General features: G+C 35.0%; 1 protein-coding gene across 1 annotated transcript in view; it reads left to right on the top strand.

Annotated features, from left to right (window-relative positions):
* EIF3H (eukaryotic translation initiation factor 3 subunit H) overlaps window positions 1–20,794 on the top strand; it is a 118,166-nt gene that overhangs the window by 34,475 nt on the left and 62,897 nt on the right. The window contains exon 2 of the mRNA XM_053558360.1: window positions 2,567–2,723. Coding sequence (XP_053414335.1) covers window positions 2,567–2,723 — 157 coding nt within the window. The remainder of the gene's footprint in view (window positions 1–2,566; window positions 2,724–20,794) is intronic.

The raw sequence follows: 20,794 nt of genomic DNA, 5'->3' as shown, positions 1-20,794 counted from the left end.
GTGGCGTCACACCTTACAGCAACTTCCAGCTCTTGGGCTCAGGTGTTTCTCTTACCTCAGCCTCCCAAGTAGCTGGGACTACAGGCGCCTGCGAGAAAGCCTGGCTATTTTTTTTTTTTGCAGTTTGGCCAGTGCCGGATTTGAACGTGCCACCCTCGGTGTATGGGGCCAGCACCCTACCCACAGGGCCGCAGGCGCCACCCATATTAATAATTCCTTATTGGCTGTTTTCTTTATAACAGGTGATAGGTTATTTTTACTTGACTCTTGTGAAACTATGGCCTTGTCATCAATATTTCTTTTTGCACTATAAGAATCAGCTGTGTAGGAATCATTTCTAGAATTGGTCCAAAGATCAACATTAAGCTCATGTGTCTTCTAGCCCTCTCATTTACTTTGATTTTAACAGTATTTTAGTGATCTCACTAATAGGGTTAATTTTACAGGAGCCTAGGTAATCTGGTAAAATTGGTAGGTGTGTGATAACTCTTCATCAGCTTATGCCTTCATTGGTTTATCCTTTCTTAGTCATATTATTTTGTTCTGTATTTTTTTTTTTTTTAGAGACAGAGTCTCACTTTATGGCCCTCGGTAGAATGCCGTGGCCTCACACAGCTCACAGCAACCTCCAATTCCTGGGCTTAAGCGATTCTCTTGCCTCAGCCTCCCAAATAGCTGGGACCACAGGCACCCGCCACAACGCCCGGCTATTTTTTGGTTGCAATTTGGCCGGGGCCGGGTTTGAACCCGCTACCCTCGGTATATGGGGCTGGTGCCTTACCGACTGAGCCACAGGCGCCGCCCTTGTTCTGTATTTTAAGTGTAAAAATAATTGTTCTTAACAGAGGGATATGTTGAATAGGAGTTAAAAAATTCTTTTCATTGACAAAAATCAATAATACTGATCATTTATTGAGCACTTATTATATGGCAGACTTTGTGAAGTATTCTTTATACCTTATATCATTTTTAACAGTATTAATAATGTTATGTAATAGCTCCATTTTGCAGATTAGAATCTAAGTTTTAGGAAGGTCACACACAGTAAAATGCTGGAGCTGGATCCCATACCTATACTTGCACGATTCTTTAAGTTTGTTTTTGTGCCTGTCAAGAAGTGGAGGGTCTTTTATATATGAATGTGTAAGGTTTGTGCCCTTCCATTTCCCAGTACTGAAGATCTGCCCATCTTAAGCTGGTGTTTGTCTCTTATTGAGCTCTTCTAACCTGCTGATGTTCACCATCCTTTGGAGTTCTGTATCTTATTGGTGTAAAGTTTTTTGGGGTCTATTCATAATAAAATCTTTGCTGCATGTCTGTTACTAACTCATTTTAATTATCAATTGAGTTACTGATAAGAAAATCACCTTCTTATTATTAAAGTGTATAGACAAGCAATGGACTTTAGGTTTAAATCTCATCTCTGCTACTTCCTAGATGTATGACTTTTAGTCATTAGTTTCTTTCTGTCTCAATTTTCTTATCTATAAAATGAGTATAATTCTTTTTTCTAAGGTTTTTGTGAGAAGAATTACATGAATGGATAATACATGTAAATAATTAGATTATTGCCTGGCACATAATGTTCAATAAATATAATCTCTTATTAGCTCATTAATTACTATTGCCAGCAATCATATGTCTATTATTACATGAAGCACTAATCAATAAAATACTAATAAATTTTGTTAGATAAATTTTTCCTCTGAAAACTTTTCATTTTATTTTAGACTGTGTTGCTTTTTAGGATTTCTGGCCATGGATTTATATTAAACATTAATGTGACTATGATTAATAAAAACTATGTGCTGAGCACTATTCAAAATATGTTCGTTAACACTTCTATGTTAATAGGAATTATTAATAATGATTAATATTATAGACTTTTAATTGTCCAAACATGGGCAGTGTTACCTCCTTTATCATTATGGGAATACTAAAGGGCAGAGAATTCAAGAGCTACTTATTCCATTACAGGTTATTTAGCGTATCCTTAGGGCTGAGGAAAGCTAGTGCTGGGGACGAGGTGCTCTCTGTGTCTTCTGTTACCAACCAGATTGTTGTTGGATACATGTGCACTCGCATCCTTTAAGGAGGTTTGTTGAAAAAGGCAAACTGAGAATTACAGGGTTCTGCTTTCAGATAATTGAGATCTTTATCTTTGTATCTATTAATGGTTTTCTCATCTATGTCAGGAAGTCATCTTCCTGTTAACAGGATCACTTTCTTAATAATAGCCTCATGTTAAGAAGGTATTGTTTGATTTGGCTGAGGAAACTCCTAGGTGCCAGACCTTCAAGGAGCCTTAACTTGAGGGCATAAGTGCTGTACATGGACATTTTTGACATGTATTCAAACTCATGGAGTTTCACACATGCATTTAGATTATGGGAACTTTATTGTTTATGTAAGCGTAAAGGATATGATTTGTAAGACATTTGTTTAGTCCTATCATGTAATTGTAAGGTTTATGAAAACCCACTAGTACAATGTGTTTGTTTTTTCATAGAAATAAAGGAAATTTGAACTATCAAGGCTTTTACACTCCCTTCTGTGTTTTCTTTAGGTGGTATTAAAGATAATCAAACATTACCAAGAAGAAGGACAAGGAACTGAAGTTGTTCAGGGAGTGCTTTTGGGCCTGGTTGTGGAAGATCGGCTTGAAATTACCAACTGCTTTCCTTTCCCTCAGCACACGGAAGATGATGCAGACTTTGATGAAGGTAAATGTCTTTCCATTACATACAAGAGGATATTAATACTGTTCTCATATAACTTCTGTTGTGTTATTAGGATTCTGTCAGGCTAACCTAATTCACTTGATTACAGAGTTTTTGAAAAAAATACACAAATTCTAGGAATGAGCATCGATATCACAAACCATACTTTGACCTTTACTTACTTTGGAATTTGTGATTCTGATTTGTAGTAAGTTGGGTAGGAACCTTGCTGATGTTGAGTCTCCTAGTATGAAACCAGGTTGCTAAACTGTGAAGGGCACAGATCATCATCGTGTGTGTGTCTTACATCCATCCCCTTCTCTACGACTCAATGTTTAGGGAAAGATTAATTCAGTTGTCCATTTTAGAAAGAATATGCTCCTCAAGCATTTCTGAAGCCATTTTCTTTTTGTGCTACACATATAACTGCTTTGTTAGCAAAAGCTTACAATAATTAAAAAATCACAACAAAGGCCAAGGTCAACTCTAGAAGATTTGTTGTAAATCTAGCTGAAAATAACTTCTCACCTGTTGACCACCTTAACCATTTTTAAGTATACGCCACAGAAATGTTGTGCAGCAGATCTGTAATTCTGTTTCTTGTTGCAAAACTGAAACTCTTTATCCTTTGAACAATCTCCCTTTACTTTCTTCACTCCCTGGAAGTCTCTAATGAGAGTTTTCCTACCGTACTTCAGATAGATACCTCATGTAAGTGGAATCGTGCAATATCTGTTTTTTTTTTGAGACAGAGTCTCAGTTTGTTGCCCTCGGCAGAGTGCTGTGGCATCATAGCTCACAGTAACCTCAAATTCTTGGCCTTAAGCGATTCTCTTGCCTCAGCCTCCTGTGTAGTGGGGACTATAGGCACCCGCCACAATGCCTATTTTTTTGTTGTTGTCGTTGTTTGGCAGGCCTGGGCCAGTTTTGAACCTGCCAGCCCTGGTGTATGTGGCTGGCACCCTAGCTGCTGAGCTACAGGCGCTGATATCTTTTTTGTGACTGGCTTGCTTTACTTAGTGTGGTGTTCTCCAGGTTCATCCATGTTGCAGCATATGATGGAATTTCCTTTTCTTAAGGCTGAACAACATTCCACTGTATATACCACATTTTCTTTATCCAGTCATTTGTTGATGATCATTTAGGTTGCTTGCACATCTTGGTTATTGTCAATAATGCTGCAGTGAACTTGGGTATGCAAATATCTCTTTGAGATCTTGTTTTTAATTTCCTTTGGATATATACCTAGTAGTAGGGGGGTATTGCTAGATTATATGATGATTTTGTTTTTAATGTTTGGAGGAACATTTATACTGTTTTCCACAGCAGCTGCATCATTTTACATTCTCACCAACCATGCAAAGTGTCCAATTTCTCAACATCCTTGGCAACACTTGTTATTTTCTTTGTTTTTGATGTTGCCATTTTAATGGGTGTAAGATATCTCATTGTGGTTTTGATTTGTGCTTTTCTGATGGGTGCAGATTTGAGCATCTTTTCAAATGCTTGTTACTAATTTATGTATCTTTGAAGAAACATCTATTCAAGTCCTTTGTCCATTTTAACATCAGGATTTTTTTTTTGGCTGATAAGTTGAAAGAGTACTTTATATATTATAGATATAAACCCTTTATCAGATATATGGTTTGCGATGTGTATTTTCTCCCATTTCCTAGGTTGCCTTTTTACTCTGTGCAGGAGTTTTTAAGCTTGATATAGTCCGATTTGTCTATTTTTGCTTTAGTTGCCTATGCGTTTGGTATGATATCCAAGAATCATTGCCAAATCTGATGTCATAAAGCCTTTCCTTTCTTTTCTTCCAGGTATCTTATAGTTTCAGGTCTTAATCTTAAATCTATTTTAGTGTAATTTTTGTACTGTAAATAGTGAAAGACAAGAGTTCAATGTTATTATTTTCTGTGTAGATATCCATGCAATTATCCTTGTGCTGTTTATTGAAGAGACTGTCCTTGCCCATTGAGTGGTCTGCTGTGCAACCTTGTTGAAGATCACTTGGGCCCCATCTATGCTAGGGTTTACTTCTGGGCTCTTAGTTCTATTCCATTGGTCCATGTTATCTGTCTTTATGATAGTACTGCACTTTTTTTTCCTTTTTCTTTTGTAAATGTTTTAGAAAAGCCAAAGTATTACCCTTGTTTGTTTCCTGCTGCTGTGTAATATGTTCTGAATTCAGAAAGTGTTAGACCTTCAATTTTGTACTCATTCAAAATTATTTTGGCTATTTTGGGTCCTTTGAGATTCCATATGAATTTGAGGATGAATTTTTCTATTTGAAAAAATAATGTCTTTGCGTTGAATCTGTCTCTGGGTAATTTTGACAACATATCAAGATGACGTCTTCTAATCTTTGAGCAGGGCTTTTCTTTCCACTTATTTCTATCTTTCTTTCAGCTATACTTTGTAGTTTCAGTTTATACCTTTTGCCTCCTGGGTTAAGTTTATTCCTAAGTATTTTATTCTTTATGATGCTATTGTAAATTGTATTGTTTCCTTAATTTTCTTTTCATCATTTTCTGTGTAACTTTTGCCTGATCCTTTTTTTTTTTTTAAGAGATGAGTTACCATTCCATTGCCCAGGCTGGAGTGTAGTGGTGCAGTTATAGCTCACTGCAGCCTTGAACTGAGTCTCCCAGGAAGTAGCTAGGACTACAGGTTCATGCCACTATGCCCTGCTAATGTGTTTTTTTTTCCTTTTTTTAATTTTTTAGAGATCAGGTCTTGAACTCTTGGCCTCAAGCATCCTCCTGCTTCAGTCTCCTGAGTTACTGGGATTATGGGCAAGGCATTGTACCCTGGCTAGATCACTTTAACTTTGATAAAATGTTACTTATTTCATTTGATTTCACATCTTCTTAATACTTTGAACATATATATTAATAGATATAAAGTATATTATTGGTGAAGTTAGGTATATACTTTGCAATTTGTTGGTGCATTGATTTTTCATTAAAGTTCCACCTCTAGAATACCTCTAGAAAATAACCAAGGCTACTTTTGTTCTAGGAACTAGTACTAGTATGCTTGCATTTTTTTGAACCTTCGTGCCATATACATCCTTTGTTTTTTTAGACTGACTATATTCTCCCTGTTTTCTCTGTATTACTTCCAGCAGAATTAGGGTTGAGATTTCTCTGTAGTCCATTCTGGCAGAGTTAGAATATCTCTGTACCCCTATTTATGGGCATATTATTTCAGTAAGACAAGGAATTGTTAATACATTCTCCTTTGATTTACAAGTGAGAAGCTTGCGAGGTTCACTTGGAGGTACATGCTTTGTTACTGGCTTGCTGGCACAGTTGCTATTAGAATCTTTCCAGAACAGTTTATACAGTCACACGGTTTTCTCAGGTAATTAACTTTTTATAATATTCTTGGTTTCATATGAAGAAATAATGTTCATTGCAATTATGGTAGATGAACAAAGTAAATTATATTACTAATTATAGATCTCGATCATTGAAAGATAACTTCTTTATGGGCTTAAGGTAATTGGCTAATATGTTATTTCACTAATATATATTTTAAGAAGCTCATTAAAAATGTTTTAACAAACCTGAGATACGGAGAAACTTCAAGTTAGCATTAAATAATGAAAAATATAATTGGGCTTTGTGTCCTGTGTACTATATGTAAATTACCTATGATCGTTTGTTACTCTGCACAGTTGAAGACCTTATCAGTCTCATTTTCCAGATTAGGAAATTTAGGCTCTGTAAGGTATATACTTTATCCATAATCATTTAATTAGGATTTGATAGAATAGGGATCTAAACCTGTGGCTGCCTGGATTCCAAATCCAATGTTTTTTGTTCGTTTTTTTGTTTTCCTACAAGGTGTTACTCTTAGATGCTTAGTGAAATGTATGTCAGAAATTAGAGGGTGTTGAGTATAGGTCATCATTATTCCATACCTTAAATCCTCTTTTTGTGTAAGATAAATAAATGTGTTTCTCTTGGTACCCTTAGAAACTTAAGGGATTTGCCATTTCTCTTATACATGTGAAAAATCTGAGGCAGTTCCCTGTATTTCTTCATAGCTTTCTGTGATAGGTTTGAATTTTAGGTTCCTAGCCCATTTATTCTATATTAAGGTATATGTTACATTAGAATGTAGTCACTATTTTATTTTTATCAAATATAGATTAAAAACTAAAATTTCTTATTATATATGGTTGCTTCTTAGGATAGTCCTGTAGGTTGTGTTTTGTTTTTCTGTTTTGTTGTTGTTTTGGGTTTATCTTTGAGACAAGGTTTTGCTCTTTCACCCAGGCTAACGTTGCAGTGGCATCATCATCACAGGTCACTGCAGTTTCAAACTCCTGGGCTCAAGAGATCCTCCTGCCTCAACCTCCTAAATAGCTAGGACTACAGGTGTGTGCCACCCCGCACAGATCATTTTTCTATTTTTTAATAGATACAGGGTCTAACTTAGGCTGGTCTCGAATGCTTGGCGTCAGGCTTCCCAAAGTGCTCGGATTATAGGTTTGAACCACAGCAGCCAACCTATTGATTATTTTAAATCACAGTAATGGCTCGCTGTTTTGCTTACTGCTTGTCTGTTATTTTATACCTGCTAAAACTAGTATTTATTCAGGGAAAGAGCTTTTTTTTTCCTCCCACCTACCTTGTGTAAGTAGGATACCACATATTTCATAATTTTAATGATTATTTTGACTTACTTAGGTTTTTTGGGGAAAGCAAGTTTTTGTTTGTTTTTATTATGGTGCCTAGCGTCAAGGAGATTTTAAATCTAATTTAAAAATTTTTTAAATCAAAAGTTGATAAATTATGATCTGTGCGTCTGTTTTTCTAAATAAAACTTTATAGATTCTGTGGCTGCATTCCGGCTACTGTGGCACAGTTGAATAGTTGTGGCAGAGACCATATTGGTCTTAAACCTAAAATATTTACTCACTGGCCCTTTTGGACCATGTGTGATTTATGTAACTTTTTCTTTGTCCTTATTGTTTTTTCTCTCTCTTGCAAGGTTAAAGTATAAGTAAGTAGTTCTTTCTATTTGTCATAAGTTGATTTTTTTGTTGTTATTAATGTTTCTGGATGTTACTCTTAATATTGACTGAGTGTGAAATGCATTGTGAGAACTGAAATGAACATACTGATACTATAGGGTGTTTGTTTCACAGGTGCGTTTGGGAAATGTCAGAATAGGTAATTTTTGCTTTAGTTGCAGTTCATTTTCCTTTTTTAAAAAACACACACATTGAATTGTTGATGTTTAGCAGAACTGTGTGTGTAAGTAATCAGGAAGAAAGGCATTAAATTCATGGTTGTAGACCTGTGACTAGGCGTTGTGGTAAGTAATGGTGTGAGGCCAAAAAATGTGGGTGGCATTCTCAGCCCTATATTTAGGAGCTGGGTACCGCCGAATAACTTCTGAATCAGTGTTTTACTTTGTGATACATTTATTTAGCACATATTTATTGCTTACTTAAACTGAATACTAGAAAAAGAGCTAGAATGATAATTGCTGTGTGAAATAAAATTTTGTATTGTGCTACCTTGGATTGTGTTCTTACAGGATGATTCAAAACCTAAAAACTGTTGTAAGCTTGAATTTTCTATTATTTTTTTCTCTGTTATTCACAATTTGTTTTTGCACGTGTGGTAACTCCCTTTTGAGTGTTTTAAGCCGTGATAAACTTTTGTATTACAGAATTTACCCTCCATTTGAAAATGAGATAACTTATAGAATTATAAGCTTAACAAAAAACATGAGTAGAAAAACTCATATTGAAATTCCCATTAGGGGGCACTATTATCAAGCTTAGGAGAGCTGGAGACTAATTTGTTTTCTCAGACAGGCAACCCAAGTCTTGCTAAAAGGGAAAAATATTTTCATCTGATAAGATTCAGATACTGTTTTATACAACTGAATTCCTTAAATATGTTATAAAGTGCACTGAATTAAACACAGATTCAATAACTCACTGTCTTGTTTTTCAGCAGACTAAATCAATTTAATATTGTAGGTGATATAAGAAGCTTATTTTATTCTGCAGCAAAGCCAAAGTCATAATTTTTGTATTTGGAGTGGACACATATTTTGCTTGCTTTAAGTTAGTCACAAAGGATGACCCTTGGCCTTTAAAATAGGTTTCTTTCAAAATGAAGCATGAAAATGGCATTGTACTACTAAAATGCAGTTAGGAGAATGAAATGATGCCTAACTTGCTCAGACGGTGTTAATGTGTGCGGCATCTGTAATCACTAGAATAAGAACACGGTGAAGTGACATGCATATAGCTCTTAGCTTTTTTGCTCGTTTGTAGTAGAAGAAAATTGTTACTAGAAAATTATTTGTTTTTATTATTCAAGTTTGGTGTTAGAGTAAGAAATACTGTTATAGGCTGTTCTGCACAATAATTTTGTTTAAGCTTTCAAAAGGAAAGCAATGGTGAAGAATCTTCAACAACTTTTTTTAAAGGCTGAAATAGGAATTGACAAATGTAGTTAATCAGAGTTTTCACAGCATTGGTGTTATTTTGGTATCACTGAGTTTGGAGAAAGTTTGTATTGTTGACGTTATTTGCAGTAAGCCATATTTTATGTTGGAGAAAATCTCTGCTTAATTACTTGCCTCCTCAAGGGTTACCTTCTTTTTATTCTCAGTTTGGTTACAGCCCACACCCAGGGCAAAACAGCTGGAAACCTAGCCTATGATTACTGTTTCAGCTTTGCATTGCTTTTGAATTCGGGGAAGAGTTGAGTCGGGACAGAGAGAACTTTTCATATTATTTTAGGGAGATGGGGATAGCTTGTGAAAAGACATGATATTTATTATTTTGTCTTACTGCCTATCTGTGTGAATAGTTAGTGATCATTGTGATTTGTTCAGTAGATTCTGTTTTTTAGAAATTCTGTTATCTACCAAGAACTTTTTGTGGTAGAGATGTTAGAAATACTATGTGGAAAGTTTTGGGGTGCGTTTTGAAACTTATTGCAGAAATAGGAGTTTGTTTACTTAATGACCTCAAGGCATTAAATGTACAGGTATGGTAAAATGTTTTAAATATCTCAAAAAAAATTAGGTCACAGTAATTCCTTTCAACATTCATACAGTAAATCACATTGAGTGGGTAGTGAAAAAGATATGAAGATACCAACTCCTGGTTACTGCCTTTAAGACAAGTGTGTAAATAAAAAAATTGTAAAACAGAATGGTGTAAGTTGAGTAAGAAAGGAAAAAAAAATGGGAACACTGAGGTATCAACTAGTAATTTCTTCTGGGGGACATCTTTACAGGAGGTGAAGTTTTGTATGTGTATGTCAGGAAGTAAGTTAAGGAAGTTACATCTCGTTAGGTGTATTTCTTTTTTTTTTTTTTTTTTATTGTTGGGGATTCATTGAGGGTACAATAAGCCAGGTTACACCGATTGCAATTGTTAGGTAAAGTCCCTCTTGCAATCATGTCTTGCCCCCATAAAGTGTGACACACACCAAGGCCCCACTCCCCTCCCTCTGTCCCTCTTTCTGCTTCCCCCCCCATAGGATTCATGCTTCTCCATTCTTGTGATGCTTTACTAAGAATAACGTCTTCCATTTCCATCCAGGTTAATACGAAGGATGTAAAGTCTCCATTTTTTTAATGGCTGAATAGTATTCCGTGGTATACATATACCACAGCTTGTTAATCCATTCCTGGGTTGGTGGGCATTTAGGCTGTTTCCCACATTTTGGCGATTGTAAATTGAGCTGCAATAAACAGTCTAGTACAAGTGTCCTTATGATAAAAGGATTTTTTTCCTTCTGGGTAGATGCCCAGTAATGGGATTGCAGGATCAAATGGGAGGTCTAGCTTGAGTGCTTTGAGGTTTCTCCATACTTCCTTCCAGAAAGGTTGTACTAGTTTGCAGTCCCACCAGCAGTGTAAAAGTGTTCCCTTCTCTCCACATCCACGCCAGCATCTGCAGTTTTGAGATTTTGTGACATTAAGTGTATTTCAATTATTCATATTTCTGGGGCCTTATAAATGACACAGGAATCTCTAGAAATAAAGAATAAACTAATATACACATTTCATTTGGCATTTTTTGTTGTTAATAGATAATTATATTCCTTGACAGTACTTTTCAAATGTTCCTGTTGTTTTAGTATCCAAATGGAGAAGTTATTTTTGTCATTTGTTTGGATACCTGAAAGACCTCCTGACAGTGATGCTAGTGTCATGTTTATAGAATCTTGGAACCCATATTGCACTTAGCTCAACTTAAATTATTTAGTAAAATATTTAATGCGTTTTAAATGTTTAATAAATCATTTTATAAGCATTGTGTAAGCAGGAAACTTGAGAGAATCTGTATAGTAAATTATGATATAATTCCCCTTGGTATTTACCTTGTTTGGGTACTGACGGTAGTATTTTAGAATGTTAAACTGTTTACATTTAACGATTTACTGCTAAACATTCAGGGCAATCAACTTTAGATTATTGCTCACTTAGATTATTTTGATCATTCAGAAAAGCCTATGGCCTATGAGTTGAAACTTTTACTTAAAAACCTAAAATTACTTGGTTTTTGGTTTATTAAGGCAATTAGAATATGAGAATAAAATCTAAATATGAAGGCTTAGTTTCAATATTTTAATGCCTTTTTTTCTTTCAGTTTAGGTGTCTCAAGATTTTAAATATAAGAGTAAGAGCAAGGTTTAGCTTTATTTTAAAAGATAGAGAAATACTTTTTGCATTTACTTCATGTCTTCCACTTTCACTCCTTTTCTTTTAAAAAATGAGTTGAGAAACTTGTGTGTCGAAGGATATACTATTGAAAATGTGGTCAAGGTAAAAGATTTTTCTGCTTAAAGAAATTAAAGTGCTTTACGCTATACTCTCCCTTGGTCCCCAAAGCATAAGTGCTATGGTTTGGAAAGAAGCCAAGTAAAACCTGTTCAAATTTTGTGCAGACTTAAAGTAATACTGTAAGATTTGAAAATTACAGGTGGATATAGTACTTAAATAGTATTTAAAATTCCTAACTTTCCCAAGTCTAAAAATGTAATCCTTAAATTACGGTTCCCAATGGTTTAAATTTTGATTAAATAAAACTGTCTTACTTTTGACCTACAACAACTTAAGGTAAAGATACTTGAATTTATTACTAAACTTTAGGCTAATAACCATTAAAAATTGTTGTAGTACTAATTAAAATGTCAAAAGTCACAATTACAGTATGTAATCAAAGATTTTGCTATTTCTGTTTTTCCAGAAATTGTCCTGATCAACAGGTTCAATCTTGCTTCCTATCTTGCTGAGGAGTAGTGCTGCTCAGTTTCATTCTCCCAATTATATTACCTCACCTGTCAGTTTATAAATTGATCGTTAATTATGATTAGATTTTATGTTTTGGTGCTAACACTGAGTTTTCCAAACTGCCCTTTATACTTAAAGAGTGATATCTTAGTAATGCCAGTGAAGTGTTCTGTTCACTTTATATTCATCTCCTAGGTAAAAATTTTACAATTCTTGGAACTTTTTACCTGTTTGGGATTAATCTTCATTGTTTCCTTGGTACCAGTTTCGGAGTGGTGTTTTCATGTCTTTTTCACTTTCTACCGTGAGTATTATTTATTGCCTTTTTGTTTTAGTTTTTGAGACAGAGGCTCACTCTGTTGCCCTGGGGTTGAGTGCTGTGTTGTTGTCATAGCTCACAGTAACCTCAAACTCTTTGGCTCAAGCAATTCCCCTACCTCAGCCTCCGAAGTAGCTGGGACTACAGATGTCCACCACAACTTCTGGCTAATTATTTATAGCCTTTTTAAAATCAGTGATTTTTTACTGAGTACATGTTAGATGCTTTCTGATATAGTTGAAAATGAAGGAAATTCTTGTTTTAACTTAACACCATAAACATACTTTAAACCTGTTTATAATACTTTTCCCTCACCCTATAGGCATTCATCTTCCCCCCCTCCCCAACATCTAATCTGATCTCAGGCATCATTTTTAATGTATGGACAGTCCTCTTCCCTACTTAATTAATGAGGTCATGAAATTAATCCAGTGGTCTTTGCAGAAACGTATCTGTTTTATAGAAGTGGACAGATGATGACCTTGTGTAGACATGTTTTGGTGGCATGCTCATCTCATCTCATAGCCAGCACCTGGGGCAGTAGGAGTCTGGCAGCAGAGCACTCCTGCTGTGGACTTGTAGCATGTTGTGACACGGGACTCTGTGGACTTGTAGCATGTTGTTCGCCTCACCAGGCAGCAGTGACAACAGCAGTAGCCTTACAAATACCATTTGTCCTTAATTCACTGTACCACCCAGGCTTATCTGTTCTTCCTTTAATTTCTCCTTTTCTTTTCTTTCTTTCTTTCTTCCTTTGTTGTTTATACATCAGACTTACCTTTGAGTAGAGCTATATGCCAGGCACTTTCACTGGCCTTTGCTACTTTTCTGCAACAGATGTTTGAAGTGTTTGCTATTTAAAGAACTTAACTGTTCTAAGCAGTACATTTGACTTGAATTTGTAAACTGTAGGAAGACTTGTTAGTGCACTATGTTAGTGAATCAGATGATTGGAAAATAAAGATTATATTACTATGGAGATGTGTGGGTAATATATCTTGTACACTTGGGGAATGACTTGGGGTTACAAATATATATTTATAAATCTGTACATCTCCAAGATTTTAATTAAAACTGATGCTGAATATGTTTTGTAAAATGATTTTGTTCTTGAAAATTTACAAATTGCCTATTTTTTATTGTCAAAAATAGTTTATTTCTCTTTATTTTTGATTCCTCTTCATTTGGTAGCAACTTCTAATAACTTCACATGTACTCAGTTTTTAAAGATTTTTGGTAATATGAATTATTTCTCTGTAATATTTTGATTTCTTCCTCCTACCAGCAGCACCACTCATACCTTGAAAACACAAACAAAGCAAAATGTTAAAAGGATTCAGTACCAGAAGGGGGTGACGGGTTGTATTAAAAATGATAATATAATACCTTAATGGTATAATATAATACCTTGATGATAAAATGAGGAACAGGATGGTACATTACATGAAATGTTAAGATCATTGTAAGTCATGTTTGGGTTACTTCCCTGCTCCATTATGAAATATTTGACACGACTAGTAGTGCGACTCTGATACTTTGTCAGAATCCAGATTTGTATTTCTTTTCAAGTTGTCATCCATCTTATGGGCAGCTTGACTTACAAAATCATTAGTACCCAGTTATGGAAACAATATGTGTTTAACCATTATAGCTCTTAGTTGAAAAAATTTCTAAAATTATTCATATATAGACCTTACAAACTCTCTGAAAGGCATGAAAGGCAGGAATCTAGACTAAGTTCTATCTAAACTTGTGGTAAAATTCTGACTTTACTACTAATTATATATAATCTTGGTCTCTCCAGCCTCAGTTTGCATGTTCTCAAACAGAGAACCAAGGCCCAGAGTAGCCCAGTGTTAAAATTAGCAGCACTTTTGGAACTAGAAACTTCAATGTGCCTATCTCATATGTGATCCATCACAGTTTAGGAGGGTCGTGATAATTCCAGTATTTTGTCAGAATCATGATGAGTGATATGGATGACTACAACTGTGACTTGTAGGCACAATGTACTTCAAAGGCTACTTCTTGGTGGTATCATTTACTATCAGTGCAGCTGAAATCAGACAATTGTTAAATTTAGCAATAGATTTTAGAAAGTTTTTTAAGTTGGTATATGTATACTCAGTATTAAGTAAATTTGAAGGATAATTTTAACCTTTAAGTCAACGGAAAAGTAGTGTTGGTTGAATATATTCACTGCTGAAAGTCATCAGCACAGCCTCTAGTATTTTGCTACGTGGAATGGAGAGACTAATTGAAAGTATAGATCGAAGGGTAGGAGAAGAAAAATGTTCTTATTAAATGTCACTGAATGCAATTACAGATAATAGTTTGAATAGCTGGCTTACTTAGGAAATCACTGCCTGACTGATGACACAGGAAGACTTGCTAGTATACATTGCTTTGCAGATGTCTTAAACAGACAATACTGATAAAGCCTGTCATATGAATTTCCTTCTTTACGGAGTATATAGTATAGTTAAGGGGCATTTTGTGCAGTGCTTTCAATCTGCTGTGACTGCCATCTGACCAAGGACAGTGAAAGTGAGGAGAGCATGGAAACAAAATGGCTCAGTTAGCTATAAGCAGTCTGTGTGAACAGTGGGTACTACTCACAAAGCATTGAGCAGTTAGTGACTTTCCTTTGTAACTGTACAATTAGCTGTCTGTAAAATGGAAGTGTGCCACATGAACAGCTCACGCAATTCATCTTAGATGTCATGGCACTGATGGTTGAGATAAAGCAGTAAACCCAGCAATAGTAATCATGATCACACTATGTTTTTCTTATTTTTCTCTTTTTAGTTTTTGATATATATATATATATTGTTCCTTTGTTGTTTGGCACAGATGTTGAAGTAGATTTAATAATCCTACCATCTTTACTTTGCCTGTGTGGAATATTTTTGGAAACAAATCATGCTGTAAAGCATGTTCTTGAGAAACGTTTGAGTACTTTTTAAAAAAGGGAGTTAAGACCAATAGATGGGAAATTGTTTTGATTAGTAACAAGTTATAAACAACAGGGAAATACAAGAATGATGGAGAAGTTGTGTATGGGTAAGAGAAACTGGCAAAATCTAACCTGTATGCCTTTATCAATGGATACATCTCTTATTTGAATCTTAAGAATTTGTAAAATAGTTCTTTTTGTGTACATGCATAAGGTCACCTTTTTAATAAAACTGTGAGCCCTTATAAATTATGTTAATGATGAATCATCTGGTACCTCCATTGAAACTAACATAATATATATAGTTCACTAATAATACAGAGTCACTAGTTGCTGTGTTTTCACCAACCATGGCTCCAGTTCTAAAACATTTACAATGAGTCTTCCTCCTTCCTTTTTAATTTTTTGAACAAAGAGTTATCTTATCAGAAAATGCAGTAACTTAAGCAGATTCATAACTATGGGGAATTAATAACAGAAAGTTTTTGTTGTCACCAGGAAGTAGATTAAATAGAGCAATTGTGGTAATGAGTACCATAGATGATAAGCCTGAAACACCTGGCTTTTATTAGGCTGCCTGATACTTTGATCACAATATTATTTCAAGGCTTGTCTATTTAAATTGTTAAGGTTTCTTGTCATTTTTGTGATTCAGACTATAATTTCTTTCATTGCAAAGAGATTCAAAAAACAAAACTCCTCAAGCCAAAATTCTAGGGAGGTTCAAGTTCAACAGCAAGGTGAACCTTAGAGCAAGAAAACCTGTTAAACACAAAATTAAAAGCTTGAAAGTATAGCAGTTGAATATTAAGTTCATCTGACCTTGCTTCTCTTGAGGTTTTTGCTTGGATCATCATTACACTTTTGTTTATCTTACAGTAGTAGAGTACTATAAGGATGTTTCGTATAATTCAATTAATTATTGTTTGATATAAATACATGAATTTCAATTATATATTTTGTTTTTTGAAAATGTACTACTGGTATCAGTTTCTCTTCAGCTGGTATTAAGAGGTTTTGATGAACATCTTTGGGAATTTATGGAAAGATTTTTAACTACTTCACCCATAATGAATGAATTATACTAATCACAGAATTTAATTTGCTTGATAAATTGTCTCACTTTTCCTTTGAACTTGAAATCGTTAAAGTTTAATTAGCTTAATACAGATGAATAAAATTTGTAGTCATTAAAATCAACAGACTTTCCTTTCACTAGTTTTCCTTACTGTAGAAATGATCTTTCACAGATATATAATGATATCTTTGTTATATATTTAAGCAAATGTTTTGCCTTGGAAAAATATTGTTTGACTAGTAAAGGGAAAATAAAGAAGATTTAATAATTTGATACTATTATCCTTAGCATAATAGTAGTAATAATCATTAAAAGCCATTTTGAAAATTTATAAGTAAAATGCTTTGTACTTTTATTCATGTGGCCATTAATTTTTACTGTTTTGTTTTTGGGGCACTTTGTTACCACTATTGTTTTTTTTAGGTTACATGGATTACTTTTGTACTGCTTGAGACAGAGTTATAAGTGTGCCCATCATCCAGGCAGTGTACGTTTTACCACCCCCACCTGCCCACTTTTCATTGAGTTTTACTTCTGGCTGCGCTTGAGTGCTGTTTGGTTAGTTCCAATTTGATAGTGAGTGCATGTGGTATTTGTTTTCCCATTCTTGTGATACTTCACTAAGGAGAATGGTTTCAGTTCCATCCCAGATTGATATAAAAGGAACTTCAGTAGAACCTCCAAAGTCGATCACTTCCCTATATTGACCACCTCCTTAAGTTGACCTAATTTTCACAGAGTGGACATGCACCACATGTACTCAGTAGAAGTTCCTTATATTGACCACCTCTGTATGTTGACCAGTTTGTTACAGTTGCATGGTGGTCACCTTACAGAAGTTATACTCTCATTTTTTTTTAAATGGTTGAGTAGAACTCCGCGGTACACACACCACAGTTTATTAATCTACTCATGAATTGATGGGCACTCAGGTTGACGCCACATCTTTGTGATTGTGAATTGGGCTGCCATAAACATTCAAATGCATGTATCTTTTTGTTAAAATGATATTTTTTCCTTTGGGTAATAACTGTTGTTATTTGGCTTGAAATTTTCATATTCCAGGGTAACTTAAGGCTAGTTAAAGCCACTTAAGAATGTCTCCTTTTGGGCGGCACCTGTGGCTCAAGGAGTAGGGCGCCGGTCCCATATGCCGGAGGTGGTGGGTTCAAACCCAGCCCCGGCTGAAAAAAAAAAAAAAAAAAAGAATGTCTCCTTTTGATTCACTTTTGGTAGCAAAAGGAATATGTGAAAGTGAAAATCAATAGCCTTTTTATTTTCCCTGGTGAGACAAAAGAGAAAAATATTAAAATAGGAAAAGATTTACACATCACAATGATTGCTTACCAAGAACTTGTAGCAGTCTTATTTTTTGAAAGTAAGGTTATATACCTCAATATTTAGAAATTTATGACTCATTGTTGATTCAGGAAAGATAATTTAGCAATAAGCATGATACAAGCATAAAATATCTGTCATAGTTTGAGAAATGGTCTGAAAAAATAGCAGAAAGGTCAGATTATGGAAGACTTTGAACTCTTGAAAATGAAGCTTGTACAACTACTTGAAACTGAAGTAGTTGTGAATCATTCTGATTTCTGCAGCAGAAGTATGATATAAAACCAATATTTTGTAGCTGGAGACAGGAAAACAGAAAAATAATGAGGCTTGAATGAAATATGGACAGTAGCAGTAAGAATGAAATGGTGAATTCTAGAGAGAGAGAGAGAGGGAAGAAATGACAGAAAAGTTAAATGCTACCTTACATTTTGGAGAACTAAATATTATCAAATAACTTTAATATTTGACATATAGTAGAAGACTAAAATTCCTGTTTGTCATCCTTTCCCTCTTGAATACTTTGTAAAAAGCACCTGTTCTGTGATAATGGTACGTATTGCAGAACAGATGGGTATAATAAATGTGAGCTGTTGATAATCAGCTGGGGGATTCCTGCAACTGACAACAATATCAGCTTTACTAAAATATGAAATATTTAATGTTTTTTCAATTCAGAAACTTTACAGAGCCCATTGGGCCATATTAAAAATGTGGCTTCATCAATATAGTACAGTTGTGGACTGATACTTACAGAGCTGTCTTCTGGAGAGAGGATTAATCTTTATCACTAAAATCTAAGGGACAGAACTAAAATCTACTAAAATACAAATAAGAACGAAATAGATTTACTTCATTCTTCCAATAGAATAGTCCATTTACAGGAATTCTTTGGACAGCTCTGCTCTGTTACTGGAATAACTTGATGAACAAGTGGAGAGAGACATTAGACAGTTAAATAAAATACAGATGCTCCCCAGTCTATGATAGGGTTATGTTCCAATACAGCCACTGTAACTCAAAAGTATATTGATAAACCTAACACTATACTGAATGTGAAAAATAGAATGGTTGTATGAATACTAAATGTACAGTTTCTGTTGGCATACTGCTGTCTCATTATCGTAAAATCCAAAAATTTTTAAGTTAGGTACTGGTCGTAATTACAGGTTATGAGGATTACTGTGCAGGAATTAAACAGATATTTTCATGTATTGATGCCCTGCATTAAACAGGGTGTGCAGAGAGTCCCTGGAATGAAGGTATATTGAGCTGACACTAAAGGATAAAAAGAGCTAGCTGTGTGAAGAGCCACGAGAATAGGAAGCCAAGGGCAAAGGCCCTATGGTGGAAATGAGCTTGACATAATTGTTTACGAACTCTCAGAAGGCTCATATGTCTGAATATTCTACTGAATGAAAACCCAGGGGCTGTTCCATTCAGAGCCATAAGGAATTTAGGTTTTTCTTGAGTAAGTCACAGGAGGCTACTGGAAGGCTTTAAGCTATCTGTAGTAATCTAGTTAAATGGAAGACTATCATGTTCTTTATAATTTTTTTTTTACTTAATCTAGCACTTTCCTTCAGTGTTGTATTTGACATTTTAAATATTTATAGAAATGAGCTTGGTGATTGGATTTATTGTTGGTCATGGTTGCTCCAGTAAAGTTCATCTGTGGCTCCTACGTAACCTTCATAAACAAATGTGTCTGGAGTTATTTTTCTTTAATAAACTTTTTATTTTGGAATAGTTTTAGATTTCTTAAAAAGTTGGCATGGTGCAGACAGTTCCCCCAAATCCCTCAACCAGTCTTCCCCTATATCACTGTCATACATTAGTTTAACTAAGAAACCAACTTCAGTATATTACTGATAACCAAACTCCAGACTTTTTATCTGGACTTCCCCAGAGTTTTCATTAATGTCCTTTCCTTTTTCAGAATCTAATTTAGGATACCACATTGCATTTAGCCGTCATGTCTCTTTAGTCCCCTCTGGTCTGTGGCTGTCTTGAGTCTTGTTTTCATGATTTGGGCAGTTTTGAAGAGTACTGGTTAAGTAGAGTGTCCCTCAGTTTGGATTTATTGGATGTTTTTTCATGAGTAGGCTGGCCTTTTAGGTTTTTTGGGGAAAAATCATGGTGGTGATGTGCCTTTCTTACTACAGTCTCTCATGAGGTAATATGATACCCACCTGGTTTCATTGGTGGTCCATGTTCACTTGGTGAAGGTAGTATCTGATATCTCTTTGAATTATCTTACTATCTTAGAAATCTTTATAACCCAAGGAAGCATTGGGGGTGAATATTTTTAATCCAGGAGAAATGTATTTATCCTGGATAAAACAACTTTTATACTGTTTATTCCTAATTTTTGCCCTCCATAGACTACCCTGGTGCATAGCTCACGGCAACCTCAAACTCTTGGGCTCTACTGATTCTCTTGCCTCAGCTTCCTCAGTGCCTGGGACTACAGGTGCCTGCCACAACACCCAGTTATTTTTAGAGACAGACTATTTTTGCTCTAGCTAAGGCTGATTTCAAACTCCGGAGCTCAGGCAATTCACCCACCTCTGCTTCCCAGAGTGCTAGGATTACAGGCATGAGCCACCATTCCCAGCCTATTCCTAATGTTTTTAATATCTAAACAACATGGGTAAATGTATAAATGTATTCTATGCCTTAGTATGTAACTTTGCACACGCACATGGAAATTTTTATGTACATAATATAAGTCATACTTTTGAGTATCTAAATTCAAATAGATAGGTTAGGATCTATCTCTGGTAGAATGTGATTGAAATGCTGGAGACCATTCATTGTAGATAACCAGTGCTTCAACATCAGGAATATCTGATTCAGCAGTTAGCATTTCCTATGGACAATGCTACAAAGTATTATTGGCATGGTTGCTTTCCACTGCAAAGTGCTTTTGTACAAAAGAACTCTATCTCTAGAGACCTTTACTTTTGGGGGCCATATACCTTTGGCCACAGTCATAGAACACCCAGTCAGTGTAAACTTCATGAAAGCTACAGAGTAACATACAGTCCATGAAATTGTTTAAAAAATAATTTAAGAAAAAATGCTTAAAATAC

Source organism: Nycticebus coucang, chromosome 13, assembly GCF_027406575.1.
Source record: "Nycticebus coucang isolate mNycCou1 chromosome 13, mNycCou1.pri, whole genome shotgun sequence".
NCBI classification, from domain to species: domain Eukaryota; kingdom Metazoa; phylum Chordata; class Mammalia; order Primates; family Lorisidae; genus Nycticebus; species Nycticebus coucang.
The sequence above is the reverse complement of the archived record's forward strand: the minus strand, read 5'-3'. Positions and strand labels throughout refer to the sequence as shown.